We start from the raw sequence: 27,455 nt of genomic DNA, 5'->3' as shown, positions 1-27,455 counted from the left end.
GGAGAGCCTGGGGGGCCGGGCTGGAGCCTATCCCCCGCGGGACTCTGAGGTCAGCAGGCCCGGGCCGCGTCCCTGCGCTGCGTCCACCCCCGACCCGCCTCCTCGGACGCCGCTCTCCATCCGCCAGCCGCCCCGACCTGGTGCCCGACTTGGCGCTCCTACCTGCCTGAGTCTTCCGATCGCTTCGCGGCGGAAAGCACCGCCCGCCCCGGGGAAAGGTCGCGGGTCCGTCCAGGAGCCAGGTCCACCTGGGCGGGCGGGGGCCAGGTGCGGCGCGCGGAGCGCGGCGCGGGCGGGACGTGGGGGGCGGGGCCCGAGGCGAGGCCCGGGGCGCCGGGCGTCTGGAGGGCGGGGCTGGGGGCGGGGCCGGGGCGCCCTGGACCTGGTGCCGACCGCCGCGGTCTGGGCGCCCGAGGTGGCCGTCGGTCTGGGTCCCAGGCTCCAGCCCGGCGCGGAGACGCGCTTCCTCTTCCGCATTCCCAGGCGTCCGGAGGACAGGGTGCAAGTTCGGGGTCCCCGCGAGTCCGAGTCTCCGTGAGTCCCGGGTCTGAGCAGACTCGGCGCGTCCGGCTGCTCTAGCCGCACGCCGGGCGCACGGGCCAGAGGGCGCGGGAGAAAAGGAGGGGTGCCTCCTGCCGGAAGATGAGGAAGCCCGACGGGAAGATCGTACTTTTGGGGGACATGAACGTGGGCAAGACGTCGCTGCTGCAGAGGTACATGGAGCGGCGCTTCCCGGACACGGTCAGCACGGTGGGCGGTGCCTTCTACCTGAAGCAGTGGCGCTCCTACAACATCTCCATCTGGGACACTGCAGGTGAGGGGTGAGGGGCTTCCAGCTGGAGAGAAGCGTCCCCCAGGGCAGGGGTCCCTCAGGGCCGGGGTCTCCCAGGGCAGGGTCCCCCAGGGCAGGAGCGTCCTGCCCCACACAGGATCCGGCCCTTGCTCCGCAGGTGTCTGCATCTCCGGGATCAGGCCCCTAGTCACAGTGTGGGACCACCGTTGGCCCCTCTTACTTGACTCCTTTGCAGGTTGGGAAACTGTTCAGCCACTGGGTGCATCTTGCGACAGTCCAGGAGAACACCCTGGGCTCCAGAGAGTGTGCTGGTGACTGTGTACCAGAGCGCCCAGCCCAGCCAGCTAGTGGCAACCAGAGGAATTTAAGTGCTCCCACCGACAGGATCTCAGCTGCTGTCCACAACAGCCTTGCTGAGGGGTGAGCAGAGCTAGTATAAATTACCTGTCCTTACAAAAGAGAAAACAGAGGCTCTGAACTCCCTGAGGGTTTAGGCAGGAACGTAGGAAGCAGAACTCAGGTCTCCTCCCTCAGTGCCAGGCATGTCTGCATTTTCCACTTATCAGCCGCGTGATCTAGGCTCATGTGTGTTATGGGGTTTTGAAGTGATTGTCTGTAGAAGCATTTTTAAGATAGGTAATAATTATTTTTAGTGCGTGTAGTATATTTGTGTTTTTTCAAAAGTACAGTATATCAGAGGATCTTGATTCAAGCTTTCAGTTTGTTAACTCAATAATTACACTGATGTTAGAGTGTTACAATAGAATGTATTTCCTTCCCCATGAAAAAGAATAAGTTACCGCAAATAAATAAACTGTAAATAGTATGGCCCGTTTGCAATGAGCATGACTTTTTGAAAGCCTGAAACTTTAAGGTCTGACTTTTTAAATGTCTGCACGTAAGTTTTTTATTTGTTTTGTTTTATTTTACCTTGTGCCATGCGGCTTGCAGGATCTTAGTTCCCTTACCAGGGATTGAACCTGGGCCCATGGTGGTGAAAGCACAGAGTCCTAACCACTGGACCGCCAGGGAATTCCCTAAATGTCTGCACTTTAAAAAGTGATATGTATACTGGAAGATCTGGTCCAGAATTTTAAAATTGCCACCTTGGGTGCACCAGTCAGCTGAATAAACAGGATTATAACTCACCTTGTTTTAAAAACTGAATTAATGAAGGCCGCTCTCGGACGTCTACCCCTCCTCTCTCCCTCCTGCTTTCTCTGCTGCTGTCTTTTTTGTTGTTATGGCTGTTAACATCTTGACTAATTTATTTGAAAACATGCTGTGAAAACAGCATCTCCCAGGTACAAGTGTACCTTCCCTGCTCTGTTCTCCACCTCCAGGCTCAGAGTGAGTGAAGTTCCTCTAAGATCCTTTACCTAAGCTGACTCTCCGGCACTAAGCATTTGGTAGCGATGGAACGAGGGCTGTAGAAATCAGACCACGTTAACACGATGTGTCTGCCTGTTTGGTACAAGGCTGGTCCTGAGGCTCCTTCGGTTGACTGGTTGGGCCTCACTGCTGTCCTTGGTTTATAAGAGGGTGATGCAGGGGTGGAGCTGGGAGACCCAAACCCAGAGCCCTGTGGTGGCTGCTGTTGGAAGCTGACCTTTACCACGTGGCGTGGTGTTTCTGGAACAGGAGCTGACCGCTGGTGTCAGAGCAGGTGTCTTGGCATCCAAGGTATGAAGGAGCAGTGTAATTTCGATCAACCACTTTCTTCTTCGGTGCCAAGGACGTGGTGCAGCTGGATTCTTGACTGCCAGAGGATTTTGTAATAAGGCTGATGAGATGTCTTCGGTATCTTGTTGGGCTCCCGGGGGCAGCGACTCACTTCCTGGCTGCCCGGGCTGCCGCCTTCTTCCCGGAACCCTGAGTGTGGGCACTGGGGGCCCCAGGCCCCTTCTCCACATTGCTCACCTCCTGTGTACACACATTCAGGGTGACCGAGGCTCAGAGGCAGCAGTGACACAGGGCACCTCTGTGCCTGGCTCCCCAAGGACGGTGGGGTTATATGCAGCTTGGAGGGAAAAGGCAGGTATGAATCTTTGCCTCTTAGGTAATCCTTGTTGGAAATGCAAAAGTTTAACTTTTAGGCGATTCTCTCTTTTTTCCTCCTTTTGCCTTTTGCCCTTAAACTTTCTTTATATTCCACATTGTCTTCTAAGTTGCGTTCGTTTTAATTTTTGTAGCTGAGGCAGAAGGACGGGGACCAGCCAGAGGATGCACGGTTTTGATCGCCGCTCTTGGTCACGTGGCATGGGTGGGGTGGGAGGGTGTTGAATAAGAAAAATGACAGCTGCTGCCCGAAGCCTGCCGGCGGAGCGGTGAGTGAGCCAGAGCGCGGAGAGGAGATTTGCTGGGCTCTTAGGTAGTTCTCTTAGTCAGCTGGCACAGGACCGCTTCCAAGGGAGTGTGGCAGTAGACGGGGCTGGAGCTGGTTCCACCAAGTGTCTCGAATTCTCCCAGGCTCTGCTCGTTGCCCAATTCCAAAGCCACTTCTGCATTCATTGCGGCAGCATCCCACTCCCAGTATCAGTTTATTTTCCTACTGCTGTCGTAACCAATGACCACAAACATAGTGGCTCCAAGAGAGATGAGATTCAGAGCACTTGGTTTAAGATCTTTCCCTTGAACAACTTTAGTGCAACTCAGGAGAGGATGCTGCAGTTCCGGGTCGTGAAATCGCGGTTCCTGGGGGAGGGGAATGTAATTGCTCACGCCGTGAAGTTAGCTAGGAGGTCTGGGCCTCCTGTGCAGGACCGAGAGAGCCTGCATCCTGTGAACGGCTGTGCTGTCCTAGGGGAGCATCTGTGGGGCATGGGGTGGGGCGTGAGTGAAGATGCCAGAAGACATGGACTGTCCATCTGAGGACCACGAGCCCTGGTCACGCTCCTTCTGCTCTGCGTGGAGGCCGCAGTCCCCCGGCCCCGCTTCTAGGCAGCTGCTCCTGGATCCGGGGGATGGTGGGGATGCTGTGTCAGAAGTGGGGTTCATTCAGGTTGGAAGAGGCGGCAGCGTTGTGGACCCGCCTGGAGAAGAGCCGTCTTTGCCAGGGGACGCGGAGTTGCCGATCCTTGACGCTTTGGACCGGCCTGCGAGGGCTGCGTGTTTAGCCTTGCGAGACTGGCGCAGAAGTGGGTGGACAGCCTGCCCAACGTGTGCACAGAGCCAGCGGCGCAGGACTCGGCTTTTAGCTCTCTTAATTTATTAGTGCAGCTGCTGAGTGGGTTTTGAGGTCCTAATCCCGGCAAGCAGGATTGGTGCGACACGGGGCATCTAGCGGATGACCTCCCCTTTCTGCAGATCTGGGGGCTGACCTGGGCCTCACCGTTGCCGTACGTAGTGTTACTGGCGCCCCGCCCATCCAGTGTTTTACAGCAGCAGAGCTGAGTGGCTGCCGGAGAGACCATAGAGCACAGAAAGACAAAAACATTCACCCTGGCCCTTTGCAGAAATAGTTTGCTGACTCCTGGTTTAGGTCACATAAAGAGGAAAGTACTTTTCTAAAAGTCTTTCTGTAGTTTTAGAAACTCCCCGAAGAGTTTAGCATTTAGGGATTGAGGAGACCCCTGGTTCTCGACACACAGCTCTCAGATTTCGCCTGGGTGTCCACTCAGAGCTAGACTGGGGGAGGGTGGGGCCTGGATTTAAGATTAGCCTGGGCTTCTACTGAAAAACTGTTCTTGGAAATAAATCTTAGATTAGGTTTGGGATCTGGAAGCTAAGCCTGCAAAGCCTGTGTTGTAGGTGGTCCATGTCTTTGTGGGTGGTCCACGTCTTGGTAGGTGGGTCAGTGTCTTTGTAGGTGGTCCACATCTTTATAGGTGGTCCATATCTTTGTGGGTGGTCCATGTCTTGGTAGGTGGGTCAGTGTCTTTGTAGGTGGTCCACATCTTTATAGGTGGTCCATATCTTTGTGGGTAGTCCGTGTCTTGGTAGGTGGGTCAGTGTCTTTGTGGGTGGTCCACATCTTTGTAGGTGGTCCATATCTTTGTGGGTAGTCCGTGTCTTGGTAGGTGGTCCACATCTTTGTGGGTGGTCCATGTCTTGGTAGGTGGGTCAGTGTCTCTGTGGGTGGTCCACATCTTTGTGGGTGGTCCACATCTTTGTGGGTGGTCCATGTCTTTGTGGGAGGCCCACCTCTTTGTGGGTGGGTCACATCTTTAGCACTACTGAAGATTTTGAATGGGCGCCCTCTGGGGTCAAGGCGTCATTTGTAGAATTCCTTTGCTTTCTTGAGCAGAAACAGTGACCTGAATATGAATGTGGGTATTAGGGTAGGTGGAAGAAAATCTACTGTCTGGGCTCAGCAGGGTGGACAGAGAGCCATTGTACGGAGAGATCTCAGAGGACGAAGGCTGCCAGGGCACAGCTGCACGTGCTGGGAGGTCCGCCCGGAGTCTCCCTGGAGGAGGTGCTGGGAATTCTGGGGGTGGGTGGGGGGAGGTATTTAAGGCTCACTAGTGTGGTGCGATTCGGGAGACTTTAACTGATTGAGGTTATAGCTGGATCATGTTAATGTCTCTGGGCGATAATTCCACGCTTCGTCGTCTTTAAGTTCGCAGGAGAAATAGAAACTTTATGATTCCTAATTGAACCCCTCTCACTTCGCTGAGACTTCACAGAACTTCCCTCTCTGTGAAAAAGAAATTTTACACACACATGAATTTAAAGGAGTTTTTATTCTTAGAATGAGGGCTTCGTCACTGTGATGACAGACTCTTGCGAGCCCTTTCCTCTTGTCCTCCTGTTATGGAGTCAGGTGCCTCAGGGCTGAGCCAGAGGTGCTATTTGGAATTTGTCACACGTGCCCTGTCCGCCTCTGTTTTCACCTTTACTTGTGGCATCTCTCTCTCCGGGACGTCCCCTCTCCTGGCGATCCCCAACTTGAATTTTGTCCCATCTTCCAATGTCACATACTTTGTGAAGCAGTCATGGGAGCGCCAGATTTCTGCTTGCTCCAGACTGTACTACCACGTGACCTGGTGTGCCTTACTGTGTTCTCTGCCTTTTATCTGTTTTGTTACCCGTTTGTCTCTCCTCTGACTTACAAGCTCTTGGAGGGAAGCATTTGGGTTGTATTCATTTTTACGTTCTCCACAGACTAGCATTTTACTCGCAGTATTTTCTTTTTAAGCTAAGTTTTGCTGGATGAAGTCGTTGAAAGCAATGGGGACAATTTGGAGCGGCCCAAGTTTGCAGTTTTATGGTCTTAATGATGGATTGACTCTGAATGATAAAATCGGTGTAAAAATGTCATTGTCATGGGCCCTATAATGCAGCCAAAAATAGGCCGGTGTATGCCTGGTGAGGAAATACTGGTTCCTGATGTCAATTATATGTGCCCTTGAAACAACTCTTTAGAGACTCCTGTCTCTTTTGCCTTTGATACATTACGAGTCTATTTAGAGACGGAGAATAACACACTGGGACTCCTGCTTCTGGGCAGCTGGAGCAGAAGTACTTTCCCCTCCTCTTCCCACTAATTACAGCTAAAAACTTTGGGGTATTGTATATAAAACAAGCATAAGAAGACTCTGAAAGATGGAGAGAAGAGGGCAGACTGCCCAGGGACCTCGGGATCCAAAGGGTGACCCAGCGGTGAGCTCCCTGGGTTTCCTTTTTGCCTCATGTATCCCAGACTTGGAGCTCAAGAAACCAGAAATTTAGAAATGCCAAAGGCTACGGACAAAACAAGACAAAAAAGGCTACTCTCTCACCAGAGGACCAGGAGAGAGGTAGCACAGTAAGACAGAAGCCTTTTAGACACTAACTGCTGTACTCTAGCCAACACACAGGAAACACTGGACCCACACCCACCCAGAAGGCCTTGCAGGAACCAGGGCTTCCCCCCTGCCTGGTGGTAATGAGGCACCCCAACTCCCCCACTAGGGGGTGTTGGAGGAGGCCCGCTAAGGTGATGGGCTCTCATGTCCGGAAGGTGGTGACAAGCCCTGCCCCCCGCCCCACTTCATGGGGCCACGGGAGGCTACGTGGGAAACTTGGACGTTTGCCAGAAAAGAGGCAGTGCCTGCCCGGCCCCTCAGCTCATGCCGAGTTGATGTCAGAGGGAACCAGCCAAAACGCAAGGTTTAAGTAAGACCCAGAGTCTCATAACGCAGTATGAAAATGTCCAGGTATCAATCAGAAACCACTCATCATACAAGAACCAGGAAGATCTCAAACTGAATCCAAAAAGGCAATGACTAGATGCCAGCACCAAGATGGCAGCGATGGCAGCGTTATCCGACCAAGGCTTCAAAGCCGCCATCGCAAGAAAGCTTCCGTGAGCAGTTACGGTCGCACTAAACGAATGAGAAAAAATAGAGAGGCTCAGAAAAATAGATCAAAAGAAGACCTCATGGAAGTTTCTGAGCTGAAATAATACAACCAAAATAAAAGACTTGGTGGATGGACTCAGTGAGGGAATGGAGGAGAGAGAGGAAGGAAACCAGGAACTGGGAGATAGAACCATCACTTCACCCGATCTGAAATACGGAGAGAAAATAGAACGAAAATGAACAGAGCTGCAGGGACCTGTGGATAAAAGATCTAACATCGTGTCATTGGGGTCTTGGAAGGAGAGGAGAGAGGGTGAGGCTGAAAAGAAATAGCAGGAATAATGCCTGAAAACTTTCCAAATCTGGCAACGTCCATAAACCCGAGGATTCCCGAATCCGAGAGCATCACAAACAGGATAAACCCAGAGAAACCCAAACTCCAAAAACTAAAGACAAGGAAAACGTCTTGAAAGCAGTCAGAGGAGGAAAAAAGATTATAATGACAGCAGATAACTCATCAGAAACCACGGCGGCCAGAAGGAAGTGGCACAGTACTTTCCAAGTGCTGAAAACAAAGATGAAGACTATTGATTTATTTAAAAAAAATTTTTGTAGAAGTGTAGTTGATTTACAGTGTTGTGTTAATTTCTTCTGTATAGCAAAGTGACTCAGTTACACACACATGTATACGTTTTTCATATTCTTTTCCATTATGGTTTGTCACAGAATACTGAATATAGTTCCATGCGCTATAGGGACCTTGTTGCTTATCCATCCTACTTATAATAGTTTTGCCTCTGCTAATCCCAGACTCCCAATCCTTCCCTCCCCACCCCTCCTCCCCCTTGGCAACTACAAGTCTGTTCTCTACGTCTGTGAGTCTGTTTCTGTTTTGTAGATATGTTGATTTGTATCATATTTTAGATTTCACATATAAGTGATATCATATGGTATTTGTCTTTCTCTTTCTGACTTACTTTGCTTCGTAGGATAAACTCTAGATCCATCCATACTGCTGCAAATGGCATTATTTCATTCTTTTTGATGGTTGAGTAGTATTCCATTGTATGTATGTACCACATCTTCTTCATCCATTCATCTGTTGATGGACATTTAGGTTGTTTCCATGTCTTGGCTAGCGTGAATAGCGCTGCTATGAACACAGGGTGTGCATGTATGTTTTGAATTATAGTTATGTCTGGGGATAAGGACTATTGATTTATAATTCTTGTTCATCTTCAGTTCCAAAAAATGATTCTGGAAAGACGTGCTTCTGTTATATATGCCACAACCTTGACTCAGAACTTTTCACCTGTTCTCGTCTTTAAATGACAGTGTAATGCTATTTAACATGCAATTTCACGTTTAATGCGCTATCTAGGTAAACCTTGGAGTTTTCCTTCCCACATGAATTTTAAAAGCTTTTGGCTTTGTAGCTTAAAAATTCACAGGTTTTGCCTGTATAATAGTTTTTGGGTGTTGGTAGATTATCTTGGTTTGTTTTAAGTGAGGTTTATTGAATGTTTGCACATAGCAGTAAAGTTCACCCTAATTTTTTAGTTACAGGAGTTTTGACAAACACATACAGTTGTGTAACACAAGCACAACCCAAATACAAACTATTTCCATCATTTAAAACAAATCCCTGGTCTCTCTGAGTCACCTCCTCTACTTACCCCAGCCCCCGGTAACACGGATCTGTTTCCTGTCCCTATAGTTGTCGTTTCTTTTCTTTTTAAAATATTTATTTATTTGATTTATTTCAGCTGTTCCGGGTCTCAGTTGCAGCATCCGGGCTCCTTCGTTGCGGCATGCGTGTGGGGTCCTGTTCCCTGACCAGGGATCGAACGCAGGCCCCCTGCGTTGGGAGCGCCGAGTCTTACCCGCCAGACCACCAGGGAAGCCCCTATAGTTGTCTTGTCTAGGATCATACAGGATGGAGCGTCTTGAGTCTAACTTCTTTTGCTTCATGCATTTGAGATCCATCTGTGCTGCTCAGTCCTGTTAATTGTGGAGTAACGTTCCGCTGTATGGATATACCGTCGCCAGTTATCCATCCACCAGTTGAAGGACATTTGGGTTGTTTCAGTTTTGAGTGATTACGAGTAGTCACTGTAAGAATTCATAGAGGTTTTTGTATGAACGGAAATCTTCACCTCTCGGGTAACCCACCCAGGAGTAGGATGTTAGGGTTTTACAGTCAGTGTATGTTGGACATCAAGCTGACCCAACACCATTGGTTAAAAAGCCAGTTTTCGTTTTAGCCTCCATTTGTTGAGATACTTACATTTCCATGTACAGACTTGGGAGATATGCTGTGTAGTGAACTAGTTCGTTAGCTCTTAAACACTTATGAAGAGAACGGTCTGTTTCTTGTTTCTCTTAGCTGACTTTACCGCACCCACATGTGGGCAATTAGGCAATGACAATTTCATTGATTTCTCTGCCAGCGTCACAGAAGTGTTGCTGGAAAGGCAGGGCGCTTGGAGAGAGGCACTGGGAAGAAAAGACCCAGATTATAAGCTTTCAGCCTTGGCCATAAAACAGACAAATTTAATGGCTCACTCTGTCTCATCGGCAGAGTCCTTTGGAAAGAAGCTCACGCGTGGAGGCTGGTGACAACTGCCTCGGCCACTTACCCCCTTGTTTTCAGCCAGCCTTCAAAACCAGCTCTTCTCTGAGATCTGCCTTCCTGCCCAGCCCAAGCGAACCCAACCTCACACTAGTATTTCTATTCCAAGAGAAGGCCAAGCTGAGCGTGTATCTCCTGCAAAGTGTTTCATAAACACTGGTTGATCTGTTCTTGGGACCAGGAGGAAGTGGGTGTGAACTGGTGGCTTCCCTCACGCTGGCCTGGCCTCTGTGGGCTGGTCTCAGGTCTCTGAAATAGCTTAGCTGCCCACTGCTCAGTTTCCCATTCTTTTGGCTCAAATAGCCTTGGACCTATGAGCAAAGTGGAACTCAGCTTTGACCTCTCTGGGTTTGCTTGCAGCAAAGATGAGACCAGTCAGACCATTGTAGGAGCATCCTTCAGCTCTGGAGAGTCTTCATTTCCGAGCACAGCAGGTGTCAGTAAACTTGGCATATCCATTGCAGGTACCCACGTCGCAGGAGCACACAGAGTCTGGTGTCATCCTGTAAAACTAGAACAGGATTTAAAGATCCATTTTTTCAGCCTCTTCCTCTTTCAGATGAAGAGACAGCCACGGGAAGTTATTTGTCCAATGTCCGAGGACCAGTTGGTGCAGAAAAGGGGCTGGAGCTAGGGACCTGTGACTCCTTAACCAAAGTCTTTACACTGTTTACACCTTATTTCATGCCGCCTTTCCCTCTATCATTGGACGCTTCTTTTAATTTTAGGGGCCCCTGTGCTTTAAAATCCTCCCCTGCTACAGTCTTCTCAGAAATCAGGGTGGTGTCCTAAGGAAAGCTGGCTTGCGAAGTGCTTTCTAAGGCCGTCCAGGTTGCTGACTCATGGCCCCTTCCTTCCTGGGGCTCCTGCCTGTGTGAATAGCAGGGATTACCTTGGCTTCGGCGGTGCCAGACACCATGCTGAGTGCTTTGGGGACCTTGTCTCTTATTTCCTACAACTACTTTGTGGGGTTGGTATTTTTTTTTTTTTTTTTTTTTTTGCGGTACGTGGGCCTCTCACCATTGCGGCCTCTCCCGTTGCGGAGCACAGGCTCCGGATGCACAGGCTCAGCGGCCGTGGCTCATGGGCCCAGCCGCTCCGCGGCATGTGGGATCTTCCCGGACCGGGGCACGAACCCATGTCCCCTGCATCGGCAGGCGGACTCTCTACCACTGCGCCACCAGGGAAGCCCTGTGGGGTTGGTATTTTTATCACCTCCCTTTTGCAAGCCAGGAAGCTAAGGCTCAGGTCATGCTGGATGCTGGGGAGCCCGGATTAGAGGTCGGCTTCTCGTCACAGTTAGTGGGTTCCTTTCCACTCTTCCCACCACTGCGTGGGTGCCCAGGCACTTAACTTCAGTGCCCTCCGCGGGCAGAATGCTCCCCCGACACGCTGCCCTGGAACGCCATCCACGGAGACCAGGGTGAGATGCAGACTGGCTCCCTCACGCCTGGGTAGCACCCAGACAGAGCAGAACAAGTGAAACAGCGCAGCGGGCACTGACAAGAAGAGAATGAGGCCTACTGCCCCTGCCACCCCCATGCCCTCGTGAGCGCGGGCTGGGCCCGTGACGGAGGGTGGATATCATTAGACGGCCAGTGACTAGCGTCTACATTTACAGCTTTCGATTTCAGTGGCCTACGTTAGAAGTTTTGATTTCCGGTTTGTCTGTGATTTCTCATCTGCTATTTGAAAGAGGGTGCAGGGCCGGGACCTCGCTTTTTTCCTGGGTTCATGATATTTATTTGGTTCCCCATTGTTGAAGGGCCACTTGTATTTCCACAAATGCCTGAACCCAGGCATCAGAAGCATTTCTGGGGGCTTCCCTGGTGGCACAGTTGGTTAAGAATCCACCTGCCAATGCAGGGGACACGGGTTCAAGCCCTGGTCCGGGAAGATTCCACATGCCGCGGAGCAGCATGCGCCACAAGTCCATGCGCCACAACTACTGAGCCCACGCATCACAACTCCTGAAGCCCACACGCCTAAAGCCCGTGCTCCACAACAAGAGAAGCCACAGCAATGAGAAGCCCGCGCACCGCAACTAAGAGTAGCCCCCGCTCGTCGCAACTAGAGAAAGCCCGCGTGCAGCAACGAAGACCCAACGCAGCCAAAACTAATAAATTAAAAAAAAAAAAAAAAAGCCCCTCTGTCTTGGAGAACAGGCCTGGTGGAGGAAGGTGGCCTCAGGCCTGTGCTGTGTAGGTGCCCCCGCTGTGTCTGGGTGACTGGAGGGCACTATTAGGGACTGGGTTAGAGTTGAGGGTGTGTGGTGGTCACTCTTCTTTGTGGAGAAAGCAGTTCGCCTCCATTTGCGCAAGACTTGATCATTCCCGGACTGCTCTCTGCGTGTTCCTGTTTTCCTCTGTGAACCCAGGGCTGCATCTGTGGCCCGTGGACACCTGTGCCCTCTTGACGTCTCTGAGCTGCTCGTGACATCGGTCGGGCTCCCTCATTAAATGAGATCACCAAGATCTTCAACATGTGTTTATTTTTTGCATCTGTGGGAGAGTCATGATTTTGCCCTTTCTTGAAAATCGTCTTTTAACACGTGTCAGGGTGGAATTGCTTAAACAATGCTTGCCCAGATCTCGTTCTTGTCCTAACAGGATTCGGAGGCCCTCCACCGCCATTAAAGCTCATCGTCTGGCATTTCCTTACCCAGGTATTCCTGCCGCTATCGGGGTTATGAGCTGCTTACGTCCTGCGGGTCCTTGAGCAGCTGTGTGGCTGCTCTGGGCCTCTGCTTCGAGATCCATACCGTTGTGCCACTAATGGTGGGGAGGACGAGGTGCATTAGGTGTGCACGTGCGTGTGTGCATGTGTGTGTTACACATGTGTGTGCATGTAGGTATACATGTGCTTGTGTGCATGTGTGTACTGTAGGTATGTGTGTGCATGTGTGCGTGTGTGTCTGCATGTGTTGTACGTGTGCGTGTGTGCATGTAGGTATACACGTGCATGCGTGTGTTGTACATGTCTGTGTGTGCGCGTGTAGGTATATGTTGTGCATGTGTGTGCACGTAGGTATACGTGTGTGTCTGCATGTGTTGTACGTGTGCATGCACGTGCATGTAGGTATACACGTGCATGCGTGTGTTGTACATGTGTGTGCGCACGTAGGTATATGTTGTGCATGTGTGTGCACGTAGGTATACGTGTGTGTCTGCATGTGTTGTACGTGTGCGTGTGTGTGCATGTAGGTATACACGTGCATGTGTGTGCTGTACATGTCTGTGTGTGTGCACGTAGGTATATGTTGTGCATGTGTGTGCACGTAGGCATACGTGTGTGTGTCTGCATGTGTTGTACGTGTGCGTGTGTGTGCATGTAGGTATACACGTGCATGCGTGTGTTGTACATGTCTCTGTGTGTGCGTGTAGGTATATGTTGTGCATGTGTGTGCACGTAGGTATACGTGTGTGTGTCTGCATGTGTTGTACGTGTGCGTGTGTGTGCATGTAGGTATACACGTGCATGTGTGTGCTGTACATGTCTGTGTGTGTGCACGTAGGTATATGTTGTGCATGTGTGTGCACGTAGGCATACGTGTGTGTGTCTGCATGTGTTGTACGTGTGCGTGTGTGTGCATGTAGGTATACACGTGCATGCGTGTGTTGTACATGTCTCTGTGTGTGCGTGTAGGTATATGTTGTGCATGTGTGTGCACGTAGGTATACGTGTGTGTGTCTGCATGTGTTGTACGTGTGCGTGTGTGCATGTAGGTATACACGTGCATACGTGTGTTGTACATGTCTCTGTGTGTGCGTGTAGGTATATGTTGTGCATGTGTGTGCACGTAGGCATACGTGTGTGTGTCTGCATGTGTTGTACGTGTGCGTGTGTGTGCATGTAGGTATACACGTGCATGTGTGTGCTGTACATGTCTGCGTGTGCGTGTGCATGCACACCCATCTAGCTTGACACTCTGCGTGGCGCTCGGAGTGACACTGCAGCCAGGGTGGGCTCTGTGCCGACCTGAATGGAGCACGAACTGACTCGGTTAGAGGAACGGGATTCAGCTGATTGAAGGAAACTGGTGAGGATGCCGTCCCAGGGAGCCAGGGGACAGCAGTTCTTCCTTTCTGCCTGGCCGCTTGTCCCGGAAAAGGACAAGTCCACGTGAATGGAGGACGTTTTTCACACTTTCTGAGTTTCTGTCGTGACGGGAGCCCTCCTGTGAGGCTCTTGCTTCCGGGATGGCCGTGAGTGGTGTAGCCTCACATCACGGTGCCGTGTGTGGCTTGTTTTAAACAATCCCTGGGCTGCGTGAGGATACGTTGCTCCCACTTTTCAAAGCCTGTTGACCTACTGTTCACTTAGCCGGGCCCCTTTTCTGTAGCAATTGCAAAAGCACATTCCGAACCTGAGTGATTTCCAGTCTGATTAACTCTGGTTAGTTACTGTGTGACCGCGGGCCCTGGCAGTGTCGCCTTTCAGCTTCCCCGGTTGAGCAGCTGCTCCGTCTGTAGCTGTTCCCCGGGCGCCGAGGACCAGGGAGGGGGCGGCAGAGGGGGACGTGCAGACGCGGCACACGCAGGGCTGGGCTGCAGGGTTGGCCGTGTTACTGCTGCACGCGTCTTGGGGTGATGAGAGCCTCCCGGGACTGCTCCATGGTCACCGTCCCCCTGCCGCTGCTCCTCGTGGGAGCCCCAGGGCGGCAGCCGCAGAATCCAGGCCCCGCCCAGACCTTCCCGATGAGAACCTGCATTTTAACCACATCGCTAGGTGATTCAAGGTCCAGGTCATGAGCCTGGGCTTCCTGCAGCCGCGGGCAGATGAGCTGTGAGTTTCCAGAAGGGCGAGGGTCAGGCCACTGGCGCTCGCTGGCACTGTCTTTACATGCAGTTCTACCATCTGTCCATCATCTTTCTACCTGTCACTCATCTGTCCATCATCTTCCTTCTACCTCTCTATCGTCTGTCTATTTTTAACCATAGGGGATTTTTTTGTGGTAAAATACACAGAACACAGCGTTTTACTCATTTTTAAGTGTACAGCTTGCTGGTGTTAAGCATGGTCAACTGTCACCACCATCATCTCCAGAACGTTTTCATCTTGCAACTGAAGCTCCAACCCCGTTAAACAGAAAACCCATCCCCCTCCCTCCAGCCCCTGGTAACCCCTTTTTTGCTTTCTATCTCTGTGAGTTTGTCTATTCTCGGGAATTATTTAAAACGTTTACTTTTATGTATAGCATAATATCATTATATTTAAATATGGTAAACTAAGTTCAAACAGAATACTTTGATATGATTGATTTGAAAGGGTTTTTGCACTGTTAAATTGATACAGTCATGTCTAGGTACCCAGTCATCCCCAGAGGGTGTTTCTGCTTTTACAGTGTGTGTCTGTGGAAAATGTACTTTCTAGGGAATTTTATTAGAACACACCCAATCTGTTAAGCAAGAGGTAACTAGACATTGTAAACATACGTAAAATCCTTTGTTTCCGTAGGACTGTTCAGAAAAGGTTTCATATACTTCCCTTGGGTTAGAATTACAGCGCTCCCCGCTTATCCTTGGGGGACGCGTGCCGAGACCCCCAGTGGATGCCTGAAACTGCGGGTGGTACCAAGCCCTATACGTGTTATATTTTTCTTATACGTACATACGTATGATAAAGTTTAACTTATAAATTAGGCACAGTAAGAGATGAACGACAATAACTAGAAGTAAAGTAGAACAGTTATAACAACACCCTGTGGCGAAACAGCACACAATTCAAGATTGCTTACTTCAGAAATTCTCCATTTAATATTTTTGGACGGTGGTTAACCAAGTGTCATCGGAAACCTTGGAAAGTGAAACCTCGGAAAGTGAAACCTCGGATAAGGGAGGTGATTGGAACAGGAAAACATTTGTTCTCTGCTGTGTATTTCTCAGAAGACTTTATATTATGGAGAAGAAGACAAAAACATTCTGTTAGAAATAACTGGGGTATTGACTGAGTGGGGTACTCCAGATAAGAAGCCATTCTAGATAACTTCGTATCTTGAGAAAACCCTTTATAGAGTTAAAGAGTCTTCTCAACATGGTATTTGCAGTTCAGTCTTGTCTTTGAAACAAGTTAAAACTTGCTGCAAAAGATCTGAAATGATTTTAGTTTCCTGCTTTCATAAGTAGAGAATTTCGCAAATTATTGACTTTTTCTTTGATAATCTCTTTTTTTTTAACCCCACATTTGTTTATTTATTTATTTTTGGCTGTGTTGGGTCTTCGTTTCTGTGCGAGGGCTTTCTCCAGTTGCGGCGAGCGGGGGCCGCTCTTCATCGCGGTGCGCGGGCCTCTCACTGTCGCGGCCTCTCTTGTTGCGGAGCACAGGCTCCAGACGCGCAGGCTCAGTAGCTGTGGCTCACGGGCCTAGTTGCTCCGCGGCATGTGGGGTCCTCCCAGATCAGGGCTCGAACCCGTGTCCCCTGCATTAGCAGGCAGATTCTCAACCACTGCGCCACCAGGGAAGCCCCTGATAATCTCATTTTAAAAAGTAATTCTCACAGGACAGCAGAGTGTCTGTTGAAGGTAAAGGATATTGGATTTAATATCCTGGTACGTGAGAGTTTTTGTTTTGTAAAGTTAAATCTGTTACATAAGTGTATTTTCTTTGGATTTGCCTTTTTTCTTAATACTAGAGTGTTAAAGAAGGTCCCTTTATTTGAATTATTTGGTCTTGTTATTAGTTTTAGTAAATCCATGTCTGAAAAGAGTAAAGCAATTTGAGAATTAAATTCCAGTTATAATTATATGACCTTGAGAATTATTTCATAAAGCCCGTCAGTGAGTCACAGGCAAGGGATTAACTTATGTGCAGGTAAGTATTTGGGTGGTTCGTACGGCATATGATGTATTCTTGGTTTTTGTTCAGCCTTCAAATTGAGAAACAGAAACAACAGAGGTGACACGTATGCTGATTTGGGTAAATGTCATTGTATATGTATTGAAATGCGAAAATGAATCCGTTTTTCTGAAACACTTTTCCTCTTCCCCATATGTTGCCATTTCTTTAGTTGGAAATCATTTGGGGTTTGGGTTCCTTTACGTATAGAAGGAAGAAAGTCTCATTTTACAGGCGTGGGTCAGGATGACCCTCGTTAAATAGTTGCAGACTGATCTGCTAGTCAGATGAAATGGAAAAGCTGTTTTTCATTTCGTTACTCGTGTGAGCCCGTGGGCTTCCTAGACTCAAAGAAGAATCATTGGTCTTTGTGTCATGAAGCACGGCTATGCTTAGAATGCCTTTTAATGGTCACAGACGATTAAGAACAAAATTAAAGGACCTATAAATGCAAGCAACTAAGTTGGATTATTGGATTTAAAAGAATAGTTTAAAGTGTTATCTAATCACCGCCTTTGACGGTGTCATTCATTAATCTGTGTTGAGGTTTTAGGTCTTCCTTCTGGCAGAAAAGATACCCCAGTAATATGGTGGGGTAGGATTTTTTTCCTTTTCAACTTCCCGACTTTCATCTCCAGCTGGTGGCTGTTGCATCAGTCTCTGCCTGCGTGGAATTTTCGTGAGGTTCCTGTAGGTGACCCTCAGGCAGGGCAGTGGGAAGGGTCTGCTCCCTGGGTGATTCCGCCCGGTCGCTGAGGCCAAGCTTTAAGCCCGTGTAGATGGGAAGGTGCCGGGCAGCCTCCAGCCCCGTCTCGGAGTTACTGTCACCATCTGAGGAGAATCCCTGCAGGGTGTCCACACCCTGTGGGACGTGCTTCTACCGGAGGACTCCTGCTTTCCGCCATTGGTGCTTATCTTGCCTTTTGGGATTTGCTCAATTTCTGATGAGAGAGCTATTGCAGAAAGCATCCCATTGTTACTTCTTCTAGACTTCGAAATACTGCCATTCTTTTTCGAGCCCAGTTTTGTCCCGCTAACCCTTCTCGGAGTAGGACTTGATCACAGTGCAGCCTTGCACTCAGGACCTGGACCCTGGACCCTGGACCCGGTGGCCGGGGTTCAGGACCCGCCTCTGCCATTCGCTGCCTGTGTGCCCCTGGCCTTTGTGCTGCTCTGTCAGCGTTTGCTTCAGGCCTGGGGGTGGAAATGAGGCCACAGTCCCCACCAGGGGATGGGAGGGAGTCAACGGCCATGCGTGTAAAGGGCTCGGATGTAGTGAGCGCTGTAGATGGGTTAGCTCTTGGGAAAGTTGAGCACATGCAGTGCACTCGCTCTAGGAGCCAGAATAGCTCCCGGTTCTGTTCTGTCTGCTCGACGAGGTCCCTCCATGTGGACGTTATTCCTTCTTCTCCAGGAAGTCTCAGTCTTTGCTCTTAGAGCCCTTCAACTGGTTGGACGAGGCCCACCGACGTTATGGCGGGTGATCTGCTTTGCGAAGTCAGTGATTGCCGATGTTAATCACACGTAAAAAAAAAAATACCTTCCTGGCAACATCTAGACTTGCATCGGACCACAGAGCTGGGCACCACGGCCTGGCCACGCTGACACGTAAAATTAAGCATCACGCACGGCACGACGGTCGGTGGTGGATCACCCCCTCGTTTCCCGGAGCCTCTGCATGGAGGGTGGGTTCTCAGATGAAGTGTCCGCGCCCTGTTGCCCCTCAGTTTGCACACACAGGTGGAGGCAGCTGTGCCCAGCGGTGGCTCCACACAGCCGACCCCTTTTATCACCCTGGGAAGACACGTGGACCCACCTTCTGACTGCATGAAAAGAGCTCTAAGCATCTGTTCTTCGCGAACGTTCCTGGGGGGCAGCTGTTTCCACAGCTGTTCTCTCACCAGGTTCACCGTCAGTGTAGAGACACATACACGCAGAGGGAACGTTCCAGATCTTCCCTGTGACTGTAACCCGTAGTCAAATCGCGTCACACTGAACACAATGGAACTAAAGTCATCCTTCAGGTAGTATTACTTATAATGCTGCGGGTGGAACTTGGAAGCTTTAGAAAAGGATTTTGTTTCATGTTTTAAGCATCTCTCGGAAGGGCGTCACTGCTCATTCTGGGCTGAGCTTCTCTGGGCTGTGCTGGGGCCCATTCTCTGAGGTCGCCCTGGAGTTTTAATTGCTCCCCTCTCTGGTTCTGTGGATCCGGGTTTTTCTATCTCCATGTTGCCACATCGATATTTCTGTGGGCGTTTTTAAAGTTCCTCTTTCTTTCACTGTCTGCACTTAGATTTCCTGGTAGACCTCACTCTACCCGGAAATAAGGATCCGCTCCCGGTTCTGTTCTGTCTGCTTGATGAGGAATAAGGAATAAGGATCGTTCTGATTCTCACCCTGAATGACTGCCTCTTACCTCCCACTTCTGCTCAGCGGCTGCCCATCACATTCTCCGGGGGTACTTTTAAAGGGATAGGATACCCACACCCCTGCCCTGCCGGATCCTAGCTCCTGTGCTCTGGGGTAGGGGGTCCGAGCGTCACTATTTTTTAAAAGCTGCCCCCTCCCCTGTTTAAAATGTGCAGCCAGTGTTGTAACATGGTTTCTGGTGGCCGTACCACCCATTGGGTTATTTAAAACTATTTAAGCCAAAAGGACGCGACGCTCGGGGTGAAATGCTGGTCGTCGTCTGGCCAGAGGACGCTGGAGCATCGAGGAGAATGCAGTCAGACATTTGATCTTCATTGTCTAGCAGCAGGTTCGGGGGATTGTGGCCACTGACCTCTGTCCTCTTGCCCTGGGCTGGTTTTCAGTTCCAGTTACACAGTGGGTGGCAGCCACATGACAGAGGGTGCCCGAGAAATGGGGAGAAGGTCGTCCTCGGAAAGCAAGCCTCATACAAATACGGAAGGTGTAGGAGATCGGTCAACAGCAAAGGTGACCAGCGGGCCCCAGGGGACAGTAAATGTGCTGATGAAGAGCTCAGACGGGGGCGGTCCTGGGATGGTGGAGCCGACCCTGAAGTTTGGGAGGAATCTGAGTCACGGTTTAATTAACCAGCACTCACGGAGGGCTTCACACGAGCCAGGCACAGTTCCAGCCCATTGAACAAATTAATTCCGTTTTCACAAGCCCCTTTGGGTGGGTACTGTCCACATTTTGGTGATGGGAAACAGAAGCCCAGGGAGCTAAGGACCTGCCCCCAGGGCGCACGGTGAGGGTTAATGCAGACAGTCTGTCTGGGAGTCGGGCTCTTTGTAGGCGGTTAGACCTCAGACGGCCTGGTCTCCGGGACCGTGTCCTGGCTCTGGGCTCCACCTTCCTGCTTCTGGGGGCCACATCCCGTGCTTTCTGTGCCTTGGCTTCTCCCTCTGTGAAAGGTGGGCAGGGGAAGGCCCTCTTAGTGTGGTTACTGGGGAGACCGCGTGAGTTTGCTGAATGCCGAGGACTTGTTGACTGTTTTCACGCCGAGCCAGCTTTCTTCCGGTCAGGAGTCCAGTTTTTCCTGTACCTGGGCCGGGAAGGGATGATGGAGATTAATCTCTCCTCCCCTGTAGGAGACCACCCCATTGGTATCCTGGGTCCCCACTCCACATGTAGAGAATGGAATCAGCTCTCTGGGGGAATGGACAGTGCATTTCTTGATCTGTGATTCTGAAGACCTGACTTGGGGCTCCGGCAAACCTGTTAGGTCCTCCTCCGGGACCCCGTCCACTGTGGCCAGCTGGCCTCCCTCTCCAGCTGCTCTGGACTCACCCATCCACGTCCAGCCAGTTTTGTTGCATATCGGCAGTTCGTTCTAGGATGTGTCTGATCGGATGCTGGTGGCATTGTTAACAGATTCTGTGTTTCTCCTTAACCACCAGGATAACTCACGTCCACCTCTGAACTGTGTTGGCGACACCAAGCTTAACATGTCATTTCTTGTTTGTTAATTTTATTTTATTGTGGTAAGAACACTTAAGCTACCCTCTTACATGTTGTTAAGAGCACGTTACACTGTGGCTGACCTCAGCTACCGGGTTGTGTTTGCAGAGCTCATCTCCATAAGTTTTGCATCGTGTTGGTGAAACTTTATGCCTGTGGCTAAGTGACTCCCCATTTCCCCTCCCCACAGACCCTGGCAACCACCATTCTGCTGTTCGCTTCTATGAATCTGACTATTTCAAATGATTCCTAGAAGTGGAGTCGTGCAGTATTTGTCCTGCGACTGGCTTGTCAGCACCTCCAAGTTCCTTGCAGCTTTATTTACAGTGGCCACGAATGGAGGCAACTTACATGTCCTTTGACAGATGAATAGATAAGAAAATGTGGTGTATGCATACAATGGAATATTATTCAGCTTGAAAAATAGAATGAAATTCTGTAATATGCAACAACGAGGATACACCTAAGTGAGACAGTCGCTCCTTGATTTGCGTCACAGACAGGCCAGAGCTCCTGGGCAGTCCCGCGTCCACCCGTCCTGCAGCCCTGCGGTCCGCCCATGGCCAGGGAGCCCAGGCCGCTTCCTGGAGGTGAAGGAGGCTGGGCCCCTCTCTCCGACCCCTGTCTCCAACGCCATGGCAGGCTGTACGGCAGGGGCCACGTACGCCAAGCCTGGCAGCCTGACCCTCAGCTGTGCTGGTTAAACTGGAAACAACCTGTGATTTTTCTTATTGCCGCCTCAGGGCTGGTGCAGGGTTAGCCCGGTGCCCTGGCATCCCCAGAATTGGACCACGAAGCAAAGGAGACTGCCAAAATTTCTAGAGCTTCAGCTTTGGAATTGGTGCTTAGGGACCTGGGTTGGGGAAAGAAGGGGAGAGAGAGAGAGAGAGAGAGAGAGAGAAATACCCGATTTGAGCACGTGGGAAGGGAACCTGTGAGCATCCCAGTTCAAGCCCATCACCGATGAGGAAGTCATCGCTCTGAGGGGTCCAGGAGCTGACATTACAGTGGGCTAGCACCAGGGGCCTGGCTTCCGGCTCAGCGCACATTCACATACTACTGGAAAACTTACTCAGCAGCCTTGGGTTCCAATACGCCCAGAGCCAACCGCAAGCGGCCTTATCTCACCACCTCCCCACTTAGTCTTCACCGCCTCTGTGATGCCAGAAATACCAGGCTCCCACTTAAACGCAGTTAGGACTAAATTCAGAACCTTTGTTCCCTGTCGGACTAGCCTGTCTGATTATGGGCGCTACGCTCCTTTGAAAGCAGCCTTAAAGCTCCAGATTACTTCCAGAATGATATTTAAGAATTTCAAGCACGGGGGGCTTCCCTGGTGGCGCAGTGGTTAAGAATCCGCCTGCCAATGCAGGGGACATGGGTTCGAACCCTGGTCCGGGAAGATCCCACGAGCCCGTGCACCACAACTACTGAGTCTGCGCTCTAGAGCCCGCGAGCCACAACTACTGAGCCCGTGCGCCACAACTGCTGTAGCCCGCATGCCTAGAGGCTGTGCTCCGCAACAAGAGGAGCCACCGCAATGAGAAGCCCGCGCATCACAACGAAGAGTAGCCCCCGCTCGCCGCAACTAGAGAAAGCCCGTGCACAGCAGTGAAGACCCAATGCAGCCAAAATAAAATAATAAAATAAGTAAATGTGGTGTATATATATATATATATATATATATATATATATATATATTTCAAGCATGAAAACTGCATAATTGTAAATTCTTTAGCTGGGGTAACGGCATTTGATTTGTTTGCGCTGGTTGATGGGTAGCTGACAGACCGTGGGATTTGATCAGCAGCTCTTGTCCACCTCTTTTCAGGCTGGCTTTGGGATGCTTTAGTTCCTACTTCCTTTAGTTATTCTGCTTTCTCTTTTGGTATTATTATTATTTACTTTTTTGGTTTTTTTTAAAGGCAAACCAGACATTTTTATCTGGAAAGGAAAACTATTTTGGGCCTAGGCATTAACAGGCTGTCCTCAGAGAACTATGTAACAGAGCTGGAAGCGATTCTCCCGGGATGGCCGGCACGCCACTCTGTCACCCTCCTGTGAAATCTGGCGGGTGGGAGCTGACGGCATTTTTAGCTGTTGGAAAAACCTCTTGCTGCCAGGCTTGCTGTCTATGAGATGAGCCTGTGTGAAAGGAAGAGTCCCGGCTCAGTGGTAATGATGGGGAAGCATTTCTTTTCTTTCTTTGCTTCTTGGCTGAAGTTTCCTATTGCCAGTTTTGGAAGACGCGTTGATCTTCATCTCCCATGGGGGTCCGCGAAGGGACGGGAGAATGCTGTTTAGTTTCTGCCGTAAGCTCACAGTGTAATTTGACATGAGACTTTCATAATTAAATTATTAGTCAGAGGGCTGACCTGCTGTTGGTATGCAGAAGGACGGAATGTGGCTCTTCGGGTGCCAAGTTCCGGAGCACCCCGAGGGTAGGCAGGCTGCCCTTCCCAGCAGACCGCGGCAGGAGCCCAGGGCTGTAAACTTGCTTTCCAGGAAGTGGCTCCAATCCTCGGGATCACTGCGGGATCACAGGACGCGCACCGCCAACTCCTGCTGGTCCTGGCTGGGGCGTCACCCTCTCCAGTTTGCCTCCTCGTCCGATCACTTGGGGGACACTTTGGGCCTCGCCGGAGAAGCAGGTCCCTGGCTTGGGGTTCTGCTCCGAGCGAGGGAGATGACAACTGTCAGATGTAGCCCGTGCGGCCCTTCTTCTGGATGCGGCTTCCTTCTCTGCAGGCCGCTCTCTCCAGGGCTGGCACATCGGCAACTGGCTGAGGCCAGCATGTCGCCGTTTCAGGATGACTGGGGTGGAGCTCCTCTGTATTTCTTGGCCGTTTGGCTGAAACCTGGTTTAATGGCAAAGATCACTATATTTTATATAAGTAGCTGTGTGGAGGTGTCACGCCTTCAGTCCGAGCTGCGAAGACCCCTGGACCAGGGGTTCTTCATTTCTTTTGTGCCATGGATCCCCTTGTATCCGAGTGGCACCAGCCTGGGACCCTTTTTCTGAATACTGTATTTAAACGCATGCAGTAAAACACCAAGTTTTCCCAGGATACCAGGTTTTCTTTACTGGCAGGTCTAATAGCCGTTGAGATTTTGAGCTGACGATAAACATACACAACTGCAGTGTGGATTGAAAGCCTCTGTTATTTCTGTCAGCGACACAGCACAGGGTTTGCTTCCTATAGCCATTTCTGGTTTGTTGCAACGTGTCTATGGAAGGAAATGCTAACTTTCAGTTAGAGGATGGTGAGAACAGAGAATACACCTTTGCCCGTTCAAGGTCATGGACTCCTGGGCTCTGTCCCCACTGTAGTCAACGGGAGACTCTGTAGCCCAAACTAGAGACTACAGCAGAGGAACAGCCTTTCATCAGAGGCAGTCTGGGGGGAACCTTGAGGCAGCTTGGCTGGGGGCTGCTGCTGGGATGAGCTGGGGATTTGGTGCTTTGCCTGATGGAGAAGGAGCCCTGGGCGGGGTGGGGGGCCGGTCAGGTGCAGGATGTCAGGGATGGCGTGTTGGTGTTACCTGGGGAGTGTGGACTCAGATGGTCGCATTGTGCAAGCACGTAAGAACTAGGCAACTTTCAGTCCGCTGCCGTCATTGACACGGGGGTCTTCGCATCTGCTTCCGGGACAGGGGCAGACGATCCCACCCTGACCCTGTCCTCCCTGGTGCTTTGCCTGCCCACCCCCCTGCCCCACCTGCCTCGTCCTTCAGGGAGGAAATGTGGTCCCGCGGGCACCGAGAGGCTGGGGTGCTTTGGAGGGTGGGTGGCGTGGAGCACAGAGGCTCAAGGCGCAATGATTGTCTGGGGGCTGCTGCCCCGCATGCACCCCACAGAGGAATGAAAGCAAACTCCGGGCCTGGTTCTTCAGGAGTCCGGATTCCAGTTAGGGAGAGGCATGTCAAGGGTGATTGATTAGGTCTGCAAGGACCAGTGAGTGTGGGCAAGTGTGCTTCAGGTGACGTCAATCCTGGGCTCCTCCGTGGAGCAGGGTGGGGTGGGGGCCCTCCCAGGGAGGCCTGCCTGTTATGGAGTCCAACTTCATACCGCTCACTGCACACCATGCCAGTAAATTGAGAGACAAGTTTTTGGGGCAAAGAAAGCCACTTTATTCGCAATTCCAGCACACCGAGAAGACGGTGCACTGGCAGTCCCAAAGACCCACCTTTCCCAATTATTAACAGAATCCAGGCTTCTTTTCTACTGAAACGGCAGGGGGTGTGGCTGGTTGTTGCCCGTCCTTGGTGCCTGTATCCTTGGTTCTCGCAGCTGTCCACAGGTCAGGGCACAACGTTCCTATAAATCTCCAACAAGACAGTTGTTATTTTTCTGTTCTGCAACTATATCTCTATATGAATGGAAAAGAGTTATACCTTTAAAGGTCAGAGCCTGGAGAATGGGCTCTCCTGCATATTTCAGGCTCTAGGCAACATTCTTTTACGAAGGGGCAGAGCCAGCATGACTCAGCACGCAACAGAGCCCAGGGTTAGTGCCAAAGGAACAGATCCAGTATGGAGTCAGGTTTGCTCTTCTCTGTTACACATCCAGGTCCAGGGGGTTTACCCTCCGCCCATGGAGGGTGTGAACTCAGACGGCAGCTGTAGGAGGTGTGATTGATCCCGGTGCCTGGGACGGCTTCAGGAGGGGCCCCGTTTTGCATTTATGAACTTCCCTCCATGGAGTCAGTGAACCGTCTTCCCGTCGTGAATGAGGAAGAAGGGAAACCAAGGGGGCCATTGAGGAAAACCTGGGAACAAACGTGGTCACACTTGGCCTCCGGAGACCCCAAGGTGAGGGGCACTGGCCTTGCTGCGATCTGGGCCTTTTACATACAGGGCTTCTGATGGTTTTATATGAAGGAATAAAGGTATTCAAGTGTGACGAAATTTCAGTTCTTTGGGGGTTTAACCCATCAAGGTTTTCCCTCCCTCCCTCTGTCCCCCTCCCTCTCCCTTCCCCCTCTCCTTACCCTCTTCCCCTCCCCCAGTGTCTTCCCCTGGGTCTGCAGTTCAGAGGAAAGGTGGGAGTTGAGACGGGTGCAGGGTGTAAATTCAGCCTCTGACACGATTGAGGCTCTACCACCTAGCAAATGAGAACGAATTGTTACGAAACAAACCAAGAAATCTTACATGAGAGAAAAACTGTGTTGTCCTTTTTAAAAAAAACAAAAACAAATGGAGGGGATGATTTGTGGCTTCACTTACTCAGCGCATTTAGTGGCACCGAGCGCGGGGCCGGGGGGTGGGGGGCGAGTAAAGCCACAGGTTCTGTCCTCCCTGGTGGAGACAGGTGTCTGTTAGCTGCGTGACCGAGACCTCCACTCGGGGTTGTGCTGAGCGTCTGCGTCGGGGCTCAGAGGGACGAGGCACAGGCCAGGACAGAAGGGGGACCTGGAAGGGGGCCAGGGGCCCCCTGGGAAGTCACAGTCAGCAGAAGCCCTGGGAAGTGCCCACCCTCTCCCCAAAGGACGAGAGAAGGAGGTTGGCCCAAGGGAGATTTATGCTGTGTTCTCGCTGTGACTTGTCCGACTTAGAAAACACCCATTTCCCCTTAAAACTGAAAAGGCAAGGAAGGCCTCAGCCCCTGCACAGGGGCTGTCACCTGGGGCCTGTGCAGCCCTGATTGGTGCCCATGGGCAGGGGAGGGAGGGAGGAAGAGGTGGGAGGAGGTCTGGGGGGCCTGGGGCCATCTGCGTCCGCTGTCACTTCCCCACTCTGGGCAGGCCGGGGCCCAGGCTTCAGGGGTGGGGCCAGCCGTCGGTGGCGGGATGTCCATACCTGCTTCGCCGTGTGGCGTGCACAGCGGTGCCCAGCTTGGTTGAAAGTGAAGTTGCTCTGTCTGTCTTCCCTCAGAGAGAGGGCATTTCCTTACTGTGCGTGTTCTCTGTTCCGACACACTCACTTCTGAGTCCTTCTCCAGGAGGCCCGCAGCCTGCGGGTGGGGAGGTGGCCTTGGAGGTGGGGCAGGGCCTTGGGCCCGGGGAGCTCTGCTCTCTCCGGGAACGCAGACTTGCCTGGTGCCACGTCAGCATGACTGCCACGCTGGGAGGTGGTCCAGAGTGTGTCATCGAGAGGAGCAGGACCCTTGGCGGGAGCGTCGCGGGTAAACGTCCCCGTGTAAGACGCAGAGATAGGAGCAAAAGCCACACCACCGCCCATTAGGGGGAAAGCAGGGCCCGGCTGTCTTCCTCCGTCTCGTGGGTTCACTGCGGTGGGTGGACGGGGCTGTGCAGGACCTGCTGGCCGTGGGGACTGGCCATCACCCTGTCTTTCTGCACAGCAGGGTCTCCATCCCGTTCAGCTCCAGCCACACCTACGTTTGGGGTCACGATTCCATGGTCCCTCCCAGGGGTCCCTGGCGGCACGGTCGGGGGGCACTGCCAGAGAGGAGAGGTAACTGTATCTTTCTCCCCCCTCGCCCCCAGGGCGCGAGCAGTTCCATGGCCTGGGCTCCATGTACTGCCGGGGGGCGGCTGCCGTCATCCTCACCTACGACGTGAACAATGCCCAGAGCCTGCTGGAGCTGGAGGACAGGTTCTTGGGCCTGACGGACACGGCCAGCGCCGACTGCCTCTTCGCCATCGTGGGAAACAAGGTGGACCTGAGTGAGGAGGGGCCCGGGGAGGGCGGCCAGGAAGGAGGGCAGGGCCCTGGCCTGGCTGGCGGCGGCGGCTGTGCAGCCCCCAGGCTGCCGAAGCAGGTGCAGCCGGAGGACGCGGTGGCCTTTTACAAAAAGATCCTCAAGTACAAGATGCTGGATGAAAAGGAAGTGCCGGCCGCGGAGCAGATGTGCTTCGAGACCAGCGCCAAGACCGGGCGCAACGTGGATCTGCTGTTCGAAACCCTGTTCGACATGGTGGTGCCTGTGATCCTACAGCAGAGGGCCCAGGGGCCGCCGCAGACCGTGGACATCACCAGCTCCAGGCCGCCCACGCGGACCAGATCTGGGTGCTGCGCCTGA

General features: G+C 51.6%; 1 protein-coding gene across 1 annotated transcript; it reads left to right on the top strand.

The window, feature by feature from the left end:
- Positions 1-642: 642 nt before the first annotated feature.
- On the top strand, positions 643-27,455 carry RAB20 (RAB20, member RAS oncogene family). Its single transcript, XM_065896303.1, has 2 exons — positions 643-814; positions 26,920-27,455. The coding sequence occupies exons 1-2, from the start codon at positions 643-645 to the stop codon at positions 27,453-27,455; spliced, it is 708 nt and encodes a 235-aa protein (XP_065752375.1).

This window comes from Phocoena phocoena, chromosome 18, assembly GCF_963924675.1.
Source record: "Phocoena phocoena chromosome 18, mPhoPho1.1, whole genome shotgun sequence".
In the NCBI taxonomy this organism is placed as follows: domain Eukaryota; kingdom Metazoa; phylum Chordata; class Mammalia; order Artiodactyla; family Phocoenidae; genus Phocoena; species Phocoena phocoena.
The sequence above is the reverse complement of the archived record's forward strand: the minus strand, read 5'-3'. Positions and strand labels throughout refer to the sequence as shown.